The sequence below is a fragment of the Galeopterus variegatus genome, unplaced genomic scaffold (assembly GCF_000696425.1).
Source record: "Galeopterus variegatus unplaced genomic scaffold, G_variegatus-3.0.2 Scaffold2457, whole genome shotgun sequence".
NCBI classification, from domain to species: Eukaryota; Metazoa; Chordata; class Mammalia; order Dermoptera; family Cynocephalidae; genus Galeopterus; species Galeopterus variegatus.
Genome location: NW_007728568.1, coordinates 188,890 through 208,060, shown reverse-complemented (window position 1 = coordinate 208,060; position 19,171 = coordinate 188,890). Strand labels below are relative to the sequence as shown.

Genomic DNA, 19,171 nt, shown 5'->3' with positions numbered 1-19,171 from the left:
TGCATTTCATCAGCTCAAGCATTATAGAGTTTTTAAAAAATGGTATTCAAATTGTAGCACAATATATCTTACAACAAGAGAAAAACAAACTGGAAAGCTTGTAAAAACTCACACATATCTGGTACAGACATGAGCCCCATGTGAACAATATACCCATGTAAAGAGAAATAAGCAGATTATGAGCATAAACGTTTGACCCATATACAGTATATGTGAATTTAACACTGCCTGGTAAAATTTTCTTTCTGATTAACTATCTTTATGATGTAGTCATATGATTAATTATCAATTATTACATTTTAAAAACTTTAAGGAAATTATAAATATTTCCTTTGGGAGGAATAAAACATTTGAATGGCTCTTTGTACATGGGCATGTACACATCCTTTTTAGATAAGAGGACAAGGAAGATATTTTTAAATTGATGAAACTATATTTTTTAATTCTTTGGAAATATTCTTTTCAAAGACAGCTTTATCCGTAAATAAGTCACTATCAATTACTTAGGTAGCCATAAAAGATAGTAGAAATTGAATTTATAAGTGCAGAAATCATACCAGAATCCTCATTCCGTCATCTTTAAAAAGCCTTAATAAAAACAAATTAGTTACTGCAAAATAAGGGCTATTAGAATGCTGAGGGCACATAAGTATCCAGTGTCAAGCAGGCAAGCCCAGTCTCTCTGCTGGTGGACAGCCTGGTTGCCCTGTGAGCGGCATGTGAACAAACACCCATTGGAAAAAGAGTATCTTATTTTCTGTGGTTTGACTGTTTGTAAAGAGAGTTTAGGGAGTAGGTTAAAATATTTGATGTTATAGCTAGCTGAGGCCCTCAGAGTAATAATCAGGACTATTTTATCACTTAGGTATAAAGCTAGTTCAGGCTTCTGGGAATTGGCTAGTTAGGGATATTTCAACAAGTTTTGTGCCTCAAAGTTCTTCCTGAAATTTCTAGTGTAATGTTCATCTGAATTCAGACCACTTGAAATCACACGCACGAGTGATGTTCCTCTGGGCTCTACAACACTTGCACATTATGGAGCAAACTGTAAAGAGGCCATAAAAACAGTGTACTTTGGCCACAACTCTTTTCAAAACTTGAGTATATGTTTCTTTTAAACCAGAGTAGGTGATACTGAATATATTATTTTAAATCAGTCACAGTATTTTTCTCAAAGTTGTATTTTAATGTTATTTTCTTAGAGGATTTGCTTCCTTATGTTATATAAGGCTGTCAGATATTGTCTCTTCTTGATTTTCACATTTTGTCATCAAATCTATCCTGTTGACTGAACTACAGCTTACTGATGGATGGATACACCTGAAATCATGGAATAAATAAATTGGTAAGAAAACATGGATCAAAATTTGAAAAGGTTAACAATATTTTCTGTGCTTTCCTAAGTTATATGCAAGGGTTAAAACTTATAAAACTATAGAGAGAATTCTGTATCACTCATGCATGGAATGAAGTTTCTCAAAGCATATATTAACTATTTTGACTCAGGAGTGATAGAATGTATGGCTATTACTATTAACAAATATCTGTGAACTGAATTTTGAGCTAAAAACCGAAAAACAAAAATTTTGAAATAAGACAAAAATCTATATAGGAAAAACTTTTATGTGTTTACAAATATGAGACAAAAACAATGCTCATAAAATATATGCATTCAGCTTAACACAGACACCAGCTACTCTTCCTTCCTTTCTTTTACCCATATGTCCATTAAATACTCATCCGCCATCCATCATCTATCTATACATCTCAGAAACACGTGCTAGGCACTCTTCTGGACAGTTGAGGACATACAGTGCTATGAACTGAATGTTTGTGTCCCTCCTAAATTCATATGTTGAAACCTAATCACCAGTGTGACGATATTTGGAGATGAGGCCTTTGGGAGGTGATTAGGTTATGTGGGGGGAGCACTCCTGAAAGGGAGTAGTGCCCTCATAAAAGAGACCCCAGAGCACTGTAAGAGGGCCCCCTTCAGACACTGAATGCTGGCACCTTTATTTTGGAATTCCAAACCTCCAGAACTGTGAGAAATAAACACTTGTCATTGAAGCCACCCAATCTACAATATTCTGTTATAGCAGCTTGAACTAAGACAAGCAGTAAATCAAACAACATTCCTGTCTTCAGAGTGTTACTATCCTAGCAGAGGAGACAGACAAATAAGCAACAATCAAGCAAACAAATGAATAAATAATACAATTTCAGGTAGTGACAGGTACTATGAAGAAAAATAAAAAGAAAGACGATAGAAATTGACTGCAGAATGAACGGGGAGCTATTTAGATATACTTGTCAGAGAAGGCCTCCCCCAAGAAGCAAAGGAGCAGCATTTCATTGAGCAAACAAATGAATAAATAATACAATTTCAGGTAGTGACAGGTACTATGAAGAAAAATAAAGCAAAAGAGGATAGAAATTGACTGCAGAATGAACGGGGAGGTATTTAGATATACTTGTCAGAGAAGGCCTCCCCAAGAAGCAAAGGAGCAGCATTTCATTAATGGTATGATTATGACTTGAATTTACTAAACTGTTACATTTTTTGACTTGCTGATTTCCAGTGGAGCACTACATGGTAGCCCTAAGTAAGCAATGAAAATTAATAGTTTGGTACAAGCATTAATTCTGAAGAGATATCCACCTTAACAGAGAAATAAGAGAACAAAGCATTTCAATGTACAAAGAGATTTTCCCCATTTTCCAAATCTGATAAGGAAAAACAAAAGTTAGACAATGAATAAATTTTAAACCAAAGAATGTCATTTTACTGACTAATCAAAGATAATATTAAGAGTAATTTTTTCTTCTCCATGAGGCATTTTTATAGGCATTCTTCTCATAATATAAGCTTTATAAGCAAAATGCAAAGGTAGTGAAAATACTTCCTTAGGTGAGCAGTGCTTTTGAATTATATAGTGAATAAAAAGGTGCTGTGAAAAGCAATAAGCACTATACAGACATAATGTATTATTATTATTACTGTTATTAGCCAACTAACCTGAAGATGAAGGAAGCTGATCATAGTCCTGTGATGTTCTGTTGGATTTGACGTTTTCACCTGGTAATCTCCTAGCAGGAGGCAAAGGAACTTGGCCACTTGCTGGATCAAAAAAGGGATCTTAAAAATAAAGATAATTTTCAAATTAAATGAATGATCTCTGCCACCTGGCTGAAGAAAAAATTCTAAAATTTTTCAATAAAGATTAAAACTTTCAAAAATAAATTAAAAAATTAATTTCATGACTGATATTATCCATTTTCTAATCTGCCTGCATATTTTCTAATTTATTCATCACTTGCTCAAATATGCTCTTCCCAAATATTTTTACATAATAAAGACAACTGATTTAATATTTATATTTTTCAGATATCTTATTTGATTATAAGATTAAGGATAAAAACAGCTTCTAAATTTTATTTTCGGTCCCAAGCCATCCTGTACAATAAATGAAGTCATTTCTAAAGTAAAAGTGAAAAAAAAAAAGGTTTAGATTTTACTTATAAGATTACCATCAAATCACTTAAACAAACATATATTTTCCAATAAAATTTTTTTGGTTATCCTCACGTAAACCACATGTATCATTGCATTAGAATTTATTAGCCATTACTTCATAACTTGATGGCCATTATGAATGGGCTTTTTCTGTTTTCACAGAAAACATCTCTACTGAGTCACCACATCACTTTATAGATGATCATATAAAAGAACTTTTATGTTTGTCTTAACGCCATTACCAAATTCCTTTCAGTAACATATTTTCACTTTTTTTTTTCTTATATGACACTGATTTACTGTTGAGCACTAACTTCAAGATATTGCTAAATGATAGTTTTGTTTTGTTTTTTAGGTATTTCACCTTTCCCCCCAAATGCTGATATAATGAATGGCAACCCTATAAGAGCTGCCTGAATTGCTAATAATTATCATTCATACACTTCCACAGCAACACCATGGCCTTCCATTCAAGAATAAAAATGGTCTTTTCAGAGAAGCATTTAGGTGAATCATTTAGGTGAATTTTTTTTTTCCTTTTTGTCTTTTTTTTTGTCCGGCAACGGATCGCAACCCTCAGTGTTGCGCCCGTACTGGACTGGGACCAGCAACGGGATCGCAACCCTCAGTGTTGCGCTCGCACCTCGCTCAGCCAGTGAGCGGGAACCGGTCTGTATGTGGGATCCGAACCCTCGGCGGGAGCGCCGCCACACTCCCAAGCGGCGCACTGTAGCAGTGCGCCACCGGGCCGGCCCAGGCTTCTCTGTTTTCCTCTCTCATATTACTTTCTTGAATGGGGTCAGTTTCTCCAAAGGTATCATAAGTTCTTCTAAGGGCAGGGATTTTGCCTTAATCATATTTGAATTCTACCTCCTAACTGAAATAAAGAACCTAGCACAATGCTTGGCAAACAGCCTGCACTTAATAAATATTTTCTTTTAACTACCAAAAATAAATATTCACACAGATTTGTATTTTTTATAAATTCAAAATCAGTGAAACTTGAGTTGCTAACATAAGTCAGAAACTAAATATTAAAGTAGGCCTAACTTTATTTCATTGTTTTAACATCCATTTGAGTTTGCCATTAAGAATATGTAAGAATTTGGTTATTTAAGAAGGGAATACATGCTTTAAAATGTCCTATTTTTAAGCTAATTTTTGACTAGGTAATGCAAGGCAAGATTTGAAGCCCTTAAGTATTTATTTTTCCCCCTTTTTGGAGTACAATAATTATCATCAGCTTTGCTGGGGACTTTTTGACTTAGGCAGGGCTACTTAACTTGCTTTCATGAATTTCAAGATTAAAATAACTTAGATTTCGAGCTTTCAGTATTTGAAGAGGTGACAGTTCAGCCTCATTAAATTTGCTGAAACATTTTAGGAAAGAATGAGAAGATAAATTCCATGTGACAAATGTTGATCTTTTGGCTTGTTAGAGGAACCAAGGAACCAAAGATGGTGATTTCTGCATAAATTTTTGGATTTCCCAAAGATTTAGATTTAAGTATTCAATAAAATTTACTTCAGGTTTTTCTGCACTGTAAATGCCCCTGATATAACTTTAAGTGAGAAGGAAGATTGTCCTTTACAATACATACACTGTTTATTTCCTTAGGGGTAATTTATAGGCTTGTCAGATACACTTAAGCTATTCCTTTCTTTGTTTTTTTTTTTTTTTTTAAGAGGAAATAGTGAATGTCTTTATTTCTGAGGAGAGAAGAATGAAACACACAGAAAGAACTTTACAAAGATTCAAGTGACCAGCAGGAGAGCTTTTTTATGTTTCCTTAGGGGACTAACACACTAGATAGAGTAGAAATAGACCACAGTGGCTGACTTGACTTGGGTGCAAATCGGGTTTCATACTTAGGTTGTTCACATTTATACATTTATACTACACTGCTCCACTAAACTATTTTACTTAAAAAGGCACTAGATACACTAAAAAAATATTACCATTATTAGCAAAAATACTTATTTATGGTTCAGTTCTCAATCATTACCATGTTCTGTATTGTTTCATGCTAGGTTTGCTATTGGTCAGGTATGGGGAAAACTGGGCTCTCTGTAACAAATTATGAAGTTGGAAGCGTTCATGCTTCAAAGGGAAAGACATTATATATAATACGATTACTACACAGAGTACAATAATTACCTTCTGCCCCCTGATAAGGAAATTTTAAAAAGCAATAAAGCTTTTCTAAAATAAATTCTTTAAAAACTAATTAAGGGAAAATTTTCTATCCACATTTAGGATTAAAAATGTACAAACTGAAAATGCCATAGACAATGTATCATTTACACAGAAGTGTTTTGAGATACAAATAAATACACACAGTGGAATTAATCTGTTCTAAAAAGTAAAGTACTATTATTGCCTGTGATTTACAGTATGGTAATGCAAAATTAAAAATTTTAAACTTATTTGAAAGATTATAAAAAACTAAGGAAACACTAGGAGGAAAGGGTTTGCTAACTAAAAAAGAAGAGAGAAAATATGCATCAATCGAAATTATGTCGTGTAAGAATACTTACCAGCACAAATAATTATCATGACGTATTAAGTTATCTCCAAAATTTTAAAAGAATTCATCAATGCAGAATTTAATTGTTGGAAAGGGTTTGAAGAGCCATTTAGGGCAAATAAACCTTTTCCCTGTTTGCTGCCCTCACTCTTTAAGTCTTTAACTTACATTCATGAAATCTGCAATACGTAGTGATCTAGACACTGATTAAAATCCTCCAGTATTAAAGAACTCACGACCCCCCTAAGGTAGAACACTTTTTATTACTTTAGGAAATCTAGTCATATGATGAATCAAATTTTCATTCTTAACACTGCTCGGTGGTCTGTTTACATTCATGAAATCTGCAATACGTAGTGATCTAGACACTGATTAAAATCCTCCAGTATTAGAGAACTCACGACCCCCCTAACGTAGAACACTTTTTATTACTTTAGGAAATCTAGTCATATGATGAATCAAATTTTCATTCTTAACACTGCTCGGTGGTCTGTCTTCTACATTCTAAGGTAACACAGAATATAATCCTTCCCCCAATATAAGGGTCCTTCGTGGAAAAAAAGCTCGTGGAAAAATAGAATTAAAAGATAATACAAATCTTTCCATGAACTTTTTGAAGACTCCCCATACTATAATTGAAGACACCTCTACAATATATCCAAGGTCTTCTCTTTTCTGGGCTAAACACCCTCAGTTCCTTTAATCCACTGTAGTTTACTTGGGGTGGTATAAATCTCCTATATCGTAGTCCAGAGTGGCTCAAACTTGAGTGTACATCAGAATGACCCAGAAGGCTAGTGAAAACACAGATCACTGGGTCCTACTCCCAGAGTTTCTGATTTAGTAAGTCCTGAATTTTCATTTTAAAGAAAATCCCCAGAAGATGCTGATGCTGCTAATCCGGAAACCACAATTTGAGAACCGCTGCTCTAGCCCATTAATCCTTCGACACTGACACTCGAAAGCAGTGGTCTCTATGCAGGCTTTACTCCTCTGATTTGCATTCTGAGTTCAGCCCCCAAATCTCACGAGCTTCCTTGGTAGCTACATCATCTTAGTGTTTCATAAAAACTGTAGTCAACAAAACTCTCTAAAACCTCCTCAACAGCTATTGCTAATGATCTGGATTTTTTCCTATTTTACTTATGCAATTACATTTCTGTATCTAAGAATAAAACCTTCATTTATCTTTAATAAAGTCAATTTTGCTAGCTTTTAGAGTTACATTGTGACTTTAAGATTGATCAAGAACCATAACAGAGATTCTAGGTTAGAGAAACAATAAAAGAAAGGTGGTTATAAGGGCTGCAAAAACATTGTGTATTTTGTGCACTGCACAAAGACACCCAGTTATGGGTATGAGCAGGACTTAAATTCAGCCTTTGCTTTGTTCCTAGAGCACTGGCCCTGGCATGAAGTAGAGGGAGAGGTGCCTATTTCAACCCACCAGCACAAAGGAAGTGCTTTTTTGTAATATGAAAAAAAGAAACACATACACACTAGCAGTAGCCTTGGGTTTGGAGACAGGACAGCATAAAGCTTTTGAGGACTCTGGGTTTTGTTAAGATATGATTGGCCTTTCCAGAATAGACAGCTCATGCATAGCAGTGGGCATTACTATTTTGCCAAAAGAAATCTTGTATAAAAGCCTAAAATAGAAAACAGACAAAAGAAGAACCAGCTCTGCTCCTGCTTCGCTCCCCCGCCTTGATCCTGCAGGAGTCCTGAGGCTTCTCTACAGAAACACAGGCCCCTGTGGTTTAAAAATCACTACTATACAGAGAGGTCAATGGGCTAGAAGGCTGGAAAGCTGAACCTGACTCAATTGTGCAGGGCACCGAATGCTGGAATAAAGAGGTAAGTTTGATTAGGTATTTAATATAATATATCATGAGAAAAATCAACCTTTTTTTCTATGACACCTATCCTTCGTCTTTAATTAGAAATAATCACTTCCTCAAGCAAACCAAATCTCAATAATGCTTGGAAAAGATTTATCATTACGCTGGGCTAAGACTTCACAGACTGAAAAACAGTGAAAACAGTAACAGTAAAATGCTCATGGAGTTTGTTTAAATTTAGCAGTCACCTTTGTTTACCTTTTGTAGTTCTGGAACTATTGAGTTAAACTTTAGTTCAGCATTTATAGTGTATTCTTCCATGAAGTTCCATTCTTAGGGTGAACTGCTGTCATGAAGCTCCTACTAGATATCTTTAGGTAGCATAATGTATTAAATACTTTGGAAAATGATACTCGAATGCTTATTTATGAGCTAAAAGAAACCTTCATGTTCTATGATATCATTATGTAATAGAATTAAAATATTTCTTTATTTAGGGGAGAACTAATATATACTGCTTTGAATTACATAAAAATAACTGTGGTAATGGAGGTCATAAAGGATCTGGCACCAGACAAGAAATCTGTCATGTTAATGATATGAAAGACTGGAAAGGGAAAAAAGAAGTCGCCATATTTTACTAAGAAGTACTTATTATTAAAAAATGTCGACATTATTGGGAATGGAATTTGAGTGCTTTCATGTATAAAAAGGGATCAAAAAGAGTCAACAGGTTCAAACAATAAATATTCTCCCTCCTGTCTCACACTCTAGGTAAAAACAAGTGCTGCCGAGCTCCCCAGCAGCCAAACAAAAGCAAAACAAGCAAACCTAGAAATGAAATAAAATGGTTAAATAACTCTCATTTTACTTAATAAAAAAGGGAATTTTCATTTTAAAGTAGCAATTTTTACCAATTAATCTTGAGAGGTTTTTGTTGAAGGTTTTTTTTTTTTTTTTATATTAAGAGCAATAAACAACATAATTACAATAAAATAAAGGACTAAAACATTTTACAAGTAATTATTTTGACAAAAACAGGTAAAAAAAGCATGTACTAGTGTGAAATGTTCTCTTCCAGCTCTTGGAAAGCTTGACTTCATTTCAAAAGAAGCCATTACACTGAGGTTTCACCTCCTGGGGCATATGTCACATATGTAAGAGGTGATAGGTACATTGCAGGAATATGGCCAGAAAAAGGATTCATTTTTTAAAAAATTATTTAATTAAAGTCTATGAATAAAACAAAGATTTGAATAAGTGTAAGTGGAAACAAAGAGCAAAATGTATCAGTGTTTATATGTAGCTACACAAATAAAAGCCTAAGCTGCTTCCTAGTATCCAGTGAATCCATAAGCTACATGAGGGCATGAGGCCTCTTACTGAGTGGATGAAACAGCGGCTAGCTCAGTCGATATATATATTTGATAAAAAATTAAACTGAAAATTATTCTTGAAAAATAAACAACTTTCAGAATGTGAAGCTGTATATTCCAAGCTACACGTCTATAACATCAAATATTTTCAAACTTTTCCAATTATCGAAGCAAATGGGAAGGAAAAAAAAAAACTGAGAAAAATCAATGTCTAAGGTGACTAATAATCAACTGAGGAAAATGGTAATGGTTAAGATTCCCAAGTTGTCAATATAGGGGCCAAAGGACAAGCTGAGCACTTTTTAAAAACTCTTCGTGATTTATCTCATATAGAAATGTAGGGAAATTGTTAAAAAAGAAAATCTTTACACTATGTTTTACCAAACTGAATCCAGGAGGCACACATGTCAGAGCGCAGATCACAGTATCACTAACAGGACAGAATGGAACTGTTAATGGCAGCAGATTCAGCATAACTGACTTTATTTTCTTTTTCCTGATAACTCTGACTAATGTAGCAGATGGTTTGTCTCTTCATTTTTATTTCTTCTCCTCACTTTAGAAATTTAAAACTATATTAATTTAGAAAGTATATTCATTTTCCATTGAAGACCAATAATTTGTGAGTAGCTACACTGATATTTCAGAAAAACTTGTCTAGTTATAACAATGCAATTTGTCAATATCTCACATTTTGAATATGACCCTAAGGCATATCAAGTAAAAATTTAAAAACCTATTATTTAAAAATATATATATTACAGTGGGAATCAGGAGACAGAGAGTCTAAACATTGTCCTCATTACCACTGGCCCAGTCACTTTGTTGTTCTGGTTCTCAGGGATGCTTTATGTAACATAAGGTTGTTGTTTGGATGGGACAATCTCTGTAGGACCATTTCTAAATCTCTGATTCCTTATTGCTCTTCCTATCTTTGTAATCCTCTGGGCATTAAAACAATCAGTGAACTAACTAACCCACTTAATTAAGACTCTGACCACCCAGGGGTTTTTAGGGAGGAAGAAGCTAATGATCACTAACATTTATTTGCTAGTAAGATCTTGGGAACATTTTTTGCTTTAAGTGAAAAGTCTTCTTTGGCTTTTCCTTCCTACCTGAAGGAAGAAGGAAAAGGTCCTGTCCTGAGGATGGTCGGCTACTAGAGCCCGGAGGTTTTGAATGTTCGGTGAGACTGTGCCTGGCTGGAGGTGGAGGTGGTGGGAGGGAAGGAGGGAGGGCATCAAAAGCATCTTCACCTGCATTTAAAGAAAGGTTGATATCAACAACAGAACTTCAGTAATGAAAATGTACAGTGTCAACGAAAAGTAATGATTGATTTTCTCTTGTTGCTTATGAAGAATTTCACTTGCAGCATTTATCCAGCAGTTCACCGACTTTGATAATGGGATCTAATTATTTTGTGGGAGTGTTTGGAGAGATATACACTCAAACATACAGACATACCCATACAAACTTTTCTATCTCCCAGGTCTTTCTGTAAAAAGCAGCATTGAAGGTTATGAAACAGTTCACAGTTCCCTTGTAACCTTTTTAACATTAGGATACTGGAAGTTTGAATAATTATTATTGGTCACAATATCAAAACAGAATTCTCTGTGTAACAAAAGGGTTCACAGCCTCTAATTAGAAAATCATACCATGCACATATTCTTTAATGTCACAGGATAATTTAATTATTCCATAAAGTTTATTCTGCAGGATTTTGGTTCATTTAAACTAACGTTCCATATATCTGATTTACTGTCAAAATATACAGAAAATGCACTATAGCACAGGAGTATGATATTTTTCTTCTTATCTGATAGCTCTAATGAAAAATAGTTAAATACAGAACTCCCCTTTGTGGTCCCAAAAGCTACTTAATCACATTTGCATATTTCCCAGCTTTAGTAACTGGAATATTACAGCGTGCTTTTATGTCTGCTTATTTATCCCTTGCCACACCTTATTATTCTACTCACATTTTCCTTTACCTTGTTTTTTTAAAAAAATAAAATGCAGCGCATGTATTTTTGTCAAGCTATCCCAAATACTTTGTGAATGAGACAGTGCACACCTATATATTCCAATTAAAAATTTATATGTACTTAAGTTGAGTAACTTAAACATAAAGGCATAAAGAAAAATGGTTTTATCATTCACTGAGCTTGCTTGCAAAAAATATGCAGAATATTTTCTCCTATCATCATAAACATTTTTCTAATTTAAAATATTGGAAGATACAGGAGAGAGCGCTTTGCTAAGATTCCAACCTATAGCTATCTGTTCAATTATCACATTTATCCCAATCCTTTTTCAGCCCCTAAATATTAGGCACCATGCTAGGGACATGGGTAATATGAAGATCATCAAAATCATAAGGCCCTTCATATCCTGGATATATTTTTCTTGTTTCATTGTGTTCTCTAATTGAGTCTTCTTTCATCTCCTTGAGTTTTCTTAAGATTGTTGCTCAGAATTCCCTTTCAGTCATTTCAGGGGTTTCTTACTCTATGGGATCTGGTACTTGAGAATTACTGTGTTCCTTTTGTGCTGTCATGGTTTCCTGTCTATTCATATTTCTAATATCTCGTTGATACATGGTCATCTGATAGAGCACGTGCTTCTTCTATTACTCTGGAGTGGACTTTGAGAAGAAAGACTTCCTCCTGTTTCTGCTGGTGACTTTCCTTGTATCAGTGCAGTGGACTGTGCTATGGCGGCCTGCCTTCTGGGTGGTCCATTCTGCTACTATGACAGTGTGCTGTTCTTGCAGTGGCAGCAGCTATGGCAGTGGCTGTGTGGGCTCACCTGCATGGTAGCATAAGCTCCTCTGGGGGTGTGTGGGGGGTTGGGGGGGAGGTGCTGCCCAGGTTGCAGGGTGCTCCCTCACCTTCTGTTCCCACTGGGGGAGCACTGCCTGGGGGCCTCCACGTGGGTCCTGGCTGAGGGTGCTCTCCTGCCTTCTGTTCCAGCAGGTGGAGGGTTGCCGGGGATCCTCCACCACCTGGATCTCTGGTCGCTGCTCTCCTGAGTTCTGTTCAGAAGGGGTTGGGGCTGCTCAGGGGCGTCTGCCCGGGTCCTGGGTCACTCTCTTGCCTTCTGTTCAGGCAGGAGGAGGGCTGCTTGGGGGCCTCTGTCTGGGTCTCTAGTCGCTTTCCTGCTTTCTGTTCAGGTGCGGGGAGGGCTGTCTGGGGGCCTCCACCTGGATCTCGGGTTGCAAGTGGCTCTCCTTTATTGTGAAGTCTTAAGGTATGTGAAGATTCTAATTGTCTTGTTCTAAAAATAGGGTGAGAAGCTTCCTACCTAGAATTAATGAAATTAATAGTGACATTGGCACTAGCCAACTTCAACATACATACATAGGTACCTGCATACACCTTTATAGGTGTACACACACAAACACACATAAATGTGTTTCTTCATATTATAATTTGAAACATTCTTTGAGAGTATTGTAGTTGTAATGATTAGAATATAACAGAATTTATTCTCAGTTCTCTACAAATATAAAATTTTCCATTATTTAGTTAGCATAAGTAGAACTGGGTCACTTCATGCTGAAAGAAGAATAAGTTCCCATTTATTAAGAATTATTATACATAAAGAAAATCTCAATATTTCAAATCATCACTTCATAACTACTAGAACACAAGGGCCTAGAGAAATGAACAGTGCTCTCATGTATTTTTAGACTGGATTATACATAAAGAAAATCTCAATATTTCAAATCATCACTTCATAACTACTAGAACACAAGGACCTAGAGAAATGAACAGTGCTCTCATGTATTTTTAGACTGCATTTAGTAAATTAGAGACAACTTGATAAAACCCTGATAGCCAGCTATTTACACCATTACTTTAATCATCTAAATGGAGTAATGGCCACAGGAACTTGGGAGCCACCTCACCTGGAGAACCTGTTCTAATTTTAGGCAAATTCATAACCCAGTGAGCTTGTGTTACATTGAACTCTAAATGCTGATAAGTCAGATATTGAGAGAAAAGCAGGTGTGGTTTGCTTAAAATTTTTTTAAAGGTTTCAACCTAATGGAGGGATGAGAAGATCATAATCAGAGGGCGTCCTGTTGAGTGAAGAACCATGCTTTGGATTGTCCCGAGTTGGAGGCCTGGCAGGTGGCAATGGCACTGGATCAGAGGCTGAATCAAAAACATCTCCTAGAGGATAACACAAAACCTTAATGTATTTTCAGTGTAACAACAGCATGAAATTTTGCCTTTAAATTCTGACCATTAAGATGTAGATCACAAAGGAGAATGTATTCTATACATACCCTTTAAATACATGCCTAACTCTGGGATGTTTGATTTCTTCATCTCTGAAGACATACCATGTGTTCCATTCAATATACAATGACCATTATCACAAGACCTAAAGCAGAGATCAAAGGACAAAAATAACATAAGGATAATTCATTTAAAAGGCATTTGGGGAATAGAAGGAACTAATGTCCCTGCTCATACAATAAAGTTTGAAAATAAATACAGTATATTTGTTTTCTGGCATACCAGTACCAATAATAATATCTAAAACTCTAACCCCTTATTTTAAAAAGCAGAAATAAATATCCCATGGAGAACAAATAGTTTCTCTCCTTTTTAACTGAAACCAAGAATTATAAGGGTCACAAAAATTGTTGATATTCTAAACACATCTGTGAAATTAACATACCTCTTTGGATGAGGTCAATAGTACCTGGTCAGGTTTTTAAAGTAAAAAAGGAATATACACCAAGGCAAAAAGTATATAATATTCCCAATGACTTCATTATTTGTTGATGGTATTTAATACCATATTTTCATTTCTGTAACTTAAGCTTTCCTTGTAAGTAAAAACAGAACTAGAACCCATAAAAGAAAGAAAATTATTAAACTTTCAGGAATTCTATTAAAATTCTGACAGGAATCTCAAATACCTAGAGCCTGTGGTACTATTTCACCACTTCCATGAACCAAACTCTGGCATTCTGGCACTACAGAAGAATGACTTTAGCGAAGGTCGTGGGTACATGACAAGTATTTTAATCTGTGTGTGTGTAAAGGGTAATCTTTACAAAAAAAAAAGTATGTTGTTGCTATTAATACCTTTGAATCATACTATGAACACAATGGATAAAATTAGGGCATGGGAAGGTAGCAGCAGGAAGAGAAGATACAGAGCATATTTTGCCTACAGCATATAGCTATAATCATCTAACAAAGAGCTATAGAAAGCACAGTCTACATTTTACTCTTCTCTGATTTACTCTGAATTCTTAGAGCAAAGTAAATGTACATACATAATGATGCAGATAGTGGATATTTGAATAGATATTGCAAGAGTGCTTCATCTGAAATTCATTTCTATTCTCTCTGGTGCCCACTTCTCTTTAAGGGGCTACAGATGGTTCATTTAAAAATAGTTATCATGTATTGAATCTTCATAATAAAGACGGGTTTTTTTTTTTTACTGAAATTGAATTGAATTATTCATTTTCTGTTTCACTTTTTCCACATACTGACAATTTACTTCTCATGATGTTCCAAAGAAGGGAAAAACACATATGGAAAGGAAGTATTAAACTTAAAGAGTGCTTTAGAGAGGACATAAGAAGACACTTCATCCATTAGCTTTCGAGAACAAATTAGATAAAGAATTCACTCCAATTAAGTTTAGGGATTAGCAACATTTATTACTTCTCTTTATAACAGTGGAAAGATGGTAATGATGGTTGTAATTCAAATTTATTTTCAAGATTTGGGAGGCCTGCCACCAAAAATCTCATCCAATATGATATGACAATTAAAATTTAATATATTAAAATTATACCCTTCACTTCTTCAGCAATGAAAAAAATGAGAGTCCCAAAGAGACCAAAAAGACTCATCCTACTTCAGTTTTTAAAAATTATTACACATTTGTAAGAGCCAAAGAAACCCTGAAAACTGTAATGATTTATATTTCATGAGAAGGAATAACTTTTTTCTCTAATAGATTGCAGATACTTGGTTCTTCTGATATAACAAATTGCTTTCCAGTTATTTCTTTGTCTTCTCAATGCTGATATTACTTTATCAACAGATGCCTTAAACACCAGGAATTAGCAAGAACTGCTTTGATTTTTGATTTGCAAGATGAAGCCCTGAACTGTAGAGTGTTAATGATCCTGGTTAATAATTCTGTGGAGTGTTGATAATTCTGACCAGGATCACTTATTAAGACAGACCTCTGGTTAAAATGAAGATTTGATTCTCTTGTCCAAGTACTGCATTTTCTACCTCGGCAAGATTTTTGAGAAAGGTATTAAGACAATTTTCAGTTTTTTCATCTGAAAAGACAAGGACACTCTACTCATAAAATACTTTCAGTTGATTGACTTGACCTTGAAAGGAAATGGCACGCTGTGTAAAGATAACCCAGATGACAGAAATGTTCAATGGCTCTCCTAACCCTCAGTCAGTCAATCAAGGAAAGCAGGGCCACCAGCCATAGTTGAGCCCTACTCTATGTGCCAAGCACAGCTCCCGGAATGCTATACAAAGGAAACTGGAGCTCAGAAAGTAAGTGTTGAAACTGAGATTTGATTAATGAATACCTCATATATGTCAGTCAGGTAAAAAAAATAAGCAGAAATATTATTAGACTACAGTTTACTAATTCAATGATATAATGCAGAATCATGCTCTTACTTAAAGACAAACTAATATTTCAGTACATATCATGCATTATTAATAATGCTGATATACCTCAATGCAGCTGCTACTAGAAAGACCAAAGATATCCCTATTACAGTGAGAATAAACAAATAACAGAAAGAAAACAACAACAAAACCACTATTCCTCATATTCTTATTTGATCCAAGGAAATGTAAAATAGTACATGTAAAAAACAGTTAATGGAAATAACTTCAGTATTTTTTTAAACTTCTTCAAAATCTGAATAGAAGTAGGTAGCACATTGAGAAGAGAAATGAATATAAACTATACTAGTATTCACATCATGAAGAAAAACTCTAAGGAAGGTTAGCATAATACCTTTGATTCTAGGCACTAATTTTTCTTCATAAGATATGTGCTTGGGACAGATAAAATACATTAGAATATATTTTGAAAAAACATGAATTAGTCAGCACTATATATAACGTATAGCAAAATTTTATTAGGATATAATTTGTTTCTTGGGGGACGAGGGAGCAACAAAATATTCCATCAAGTTTACTAGCCAACTAACTTAAATGACTTCCTGAACAACAGGAAATTTGCATCTTTTAGTTTTCTCTGAAAGTAATGCAGAGAATTGTATATTAGGAAGAGAAGATTTTAAGTAGAAATCATGGATTTCTAATCTAATAGATTCAACTGCCTAAAATCAAACACCACAAATGATAATGCTGATGCAGATGTAAGGCGGTAAAAAGCTTCCCATTTTCTTACCGAACAGGTTTTACGTTATGACAATGAGATGGCTGTGAATTCAGGGACACAGGATGGGATGAAGGAACCTTGTATTCATCATCATCTTCCTCTACTGTGTCTCCTGTTTTCTCGGGAAGAGAATTTGCTAACGGACCAGTACACCTACCAGGGGGAAAAAAATCCAATCTAGTTTAAGCATAATATGAGGAACAGGAAAGTCCGATGTGACATATTCAAATCAAAGAAGCTCATTGTCACTTAACATTCATTTTTCAATTATATTGTAACATCAGAGGAGCTGTTCTTATACTAAATACAAATGAAAAGGATTTTCCATCTTTTGTTAAGACATTCTCAATGGGATAAGAAAAATTTCATACTTATAATTTTATATAGTACAATAAGAAAAACTAGTAATCTGTCAAATAAAATAAAAAGGTCTTAAGAGTTGTAAGAAAAATGTGTAAAACTATTTGAACCAAAGCTATTAAATATTAACATTTTGTTCCAATTTAATTTAAATGAGTAAAGTAGGATAAAAATATATGTGTGGTAGTTTTATATATTAATGAAGTCTTTACAGGGTCAAACTTTTTGTCTTGTGAATATTATCTGTAGTTGAAAAAAAACTCAGCTTAATTCAATGAAACTTAACCCTCCTGTGAAAATGCAATTCGAGTTGTTAGACTGTTTTTTCCCCAACAAAGACTAAGAGTTAAAAATGAATGAAATAATTAGAAGCAGATAATAAGAGAACTTATTGTTAAGTCTTTGAAGTGGAGTACATTATTTTTAGGGCTTAAATTCCCCAACTAAATAAAAGAGAATTAAAATAAATAAAATAATCAACTAACATCAAAGAAAATTTCAAGCATTTTATTTATCCATGAGGGTAAATAAAACAAACCCAAACAAACAAGCGAACAAAACCTACAAAAACTACTGTTTTCACAATTGTTTCTATTGGAGTTTAATCTCACCCTTGCTGATACCACTGAAAAATGCTGAAGTAGAAATACACAAAAACAACCCGATCAACTTTAGGACAACCAACTAGTTTGCAAGACACTGGAGATACACACAGATACAAATATTTTTGTTAATTATTGTGAACCTCATGAGAAATCTGTTTCATTAAAAAAAAAAAAAAAAAAAATCTAAATGACTGCACTTTTGAAGCACCTTCTGTAGAGGGAGCAAGAGGCCTTTGGTATATGGAGCCATCGAGCCTGAAATAACTTTTTCATTTTGATTTCTTCTTACTAGTTAGAGTGAAAACAATTCTAGGGGCTTTTCTTTGTGTCCAATACTAGAAAACATTATAAAAAACCTAAAGGTTTTCAAGTTTCAACCATATATCTAAGTCTCTAGGAAGTTCTGAGATCAAACAAAAATCTCTCAAGATTTTTTAAAAGTATATTTTTACCCATCTTTGAAGAATTCCTCAATACTGATCTTTGAATTCTTGTTTGAGTGATGTTAGAACTCGAATGACAGTTTATGGTGAGATAAAAGTACAGTGATGTGGTGACAGAATGTACGATGTCACTGTTCAGAGCACAAGCTTATAAACTTACTAATAAACTAAGGGTTACATCTGCTATCCTTTACTTTCCAGTTGAAGGCAGATAAGTATATGAACTGCAAAATGACATTAGAGCAGGAATTTAAAACATTACTTTTCCATAAATTCTTATAAACAAAGACATCAACTCAAGGATTTAGCTAACTCAAGGATCAGAATGGGCTCTATGAATAAATGAAGTAAGAACTATATACATACTTTCTAAGCCCCAATATATTTTCATTCATAATAAATCCTGACATTAGAGCAGGAATTTAAAACATTACTTTTCCATAAATTCTTATAAACAAAGACATCAATTTAGCTAACTCAAGGATCAGAATGGGTTCTATGAATAAATGAAGTAAGAACTATATACATACTTTCTAAGCCCCAATATATTTTCATTCATAATAAATCCTTTTTCCTATGCAATTCAAGCATGTACCGTATAAAAGAAAAAGACAATTTTTGAGCAAAATTCAACAACCACATCAATATCAGGAATGCTCTAATACCTTTCTGTTATAGGTTACTTCCAAAAATTTAAGACTTTCCAAAGAAGCACTTCATTATGAGTCGAGAATGGACAATTTTTGAAATCACACTTGTGGCTAATTCTATATTCCATTCTTCAATGATAGAGAATTTCTCTGGATAATTCTCCCCCTCCAATCCCACTCTTTTGCTATGCTGCAAATCAACAGACTGAGCATCTAATATTTTATGGACTAATAAGGGCTTATTGCTAAAACTTACAAGTTACGGATTGTTAGCTTAAATAAATTTTAATGAATTATATCTAGAAGTCACAAAGCCTTCAAATGTTGTTTGTATCTAAATATAAAAATAATACTTAACTGTTCCATGTTAATAAAGTTCTAAAAACTAGGTTTAAATTTTATGTTTGGAATATAAACTTCTTA

The 19,171-nt window shown here is 34.3% G+C and overlaps 1 protein-coding gene across 1 annotated transcript in view; it reads right to left on the bottom strand.

Annotated features, from left to right (window-relative positions):
• The window catches only part of CBLB (Cbl proto-oncogene B, E3 ubiquitin protein ligase), a 208,529-nt gene that overhangs the window by 11,714 nt on the left and 177,644 nt on the right, over window positions 1–19,171 (bottom strand). The window contains exons 13-17 of the mRNA XM_008581783.1: window positions 16,700–16,843; window positions 13,560–13,657; window positions 13,312–13,443; window positions 10,378–10,518; window positions 3,020–3,139 (exon numbers count right to left, since the gene is read on the bottom strand). Coding sequence (XP_008580005.1) covers window positions 3,020–3,139; window positions 10,378–10,518; window positions 13,312–13,443; window positions 13,560–13,657; window positions 16,700–16,843 — 635 coding nt within the window. The remainder of the gene's footprint in view (window positions 1–3,019; window positions 3,140–10,377; window positions 10,519–13,311; window positions 13,444–13,559; window positions 13,658–16,699; window positions 16,844–19,171) is intronic.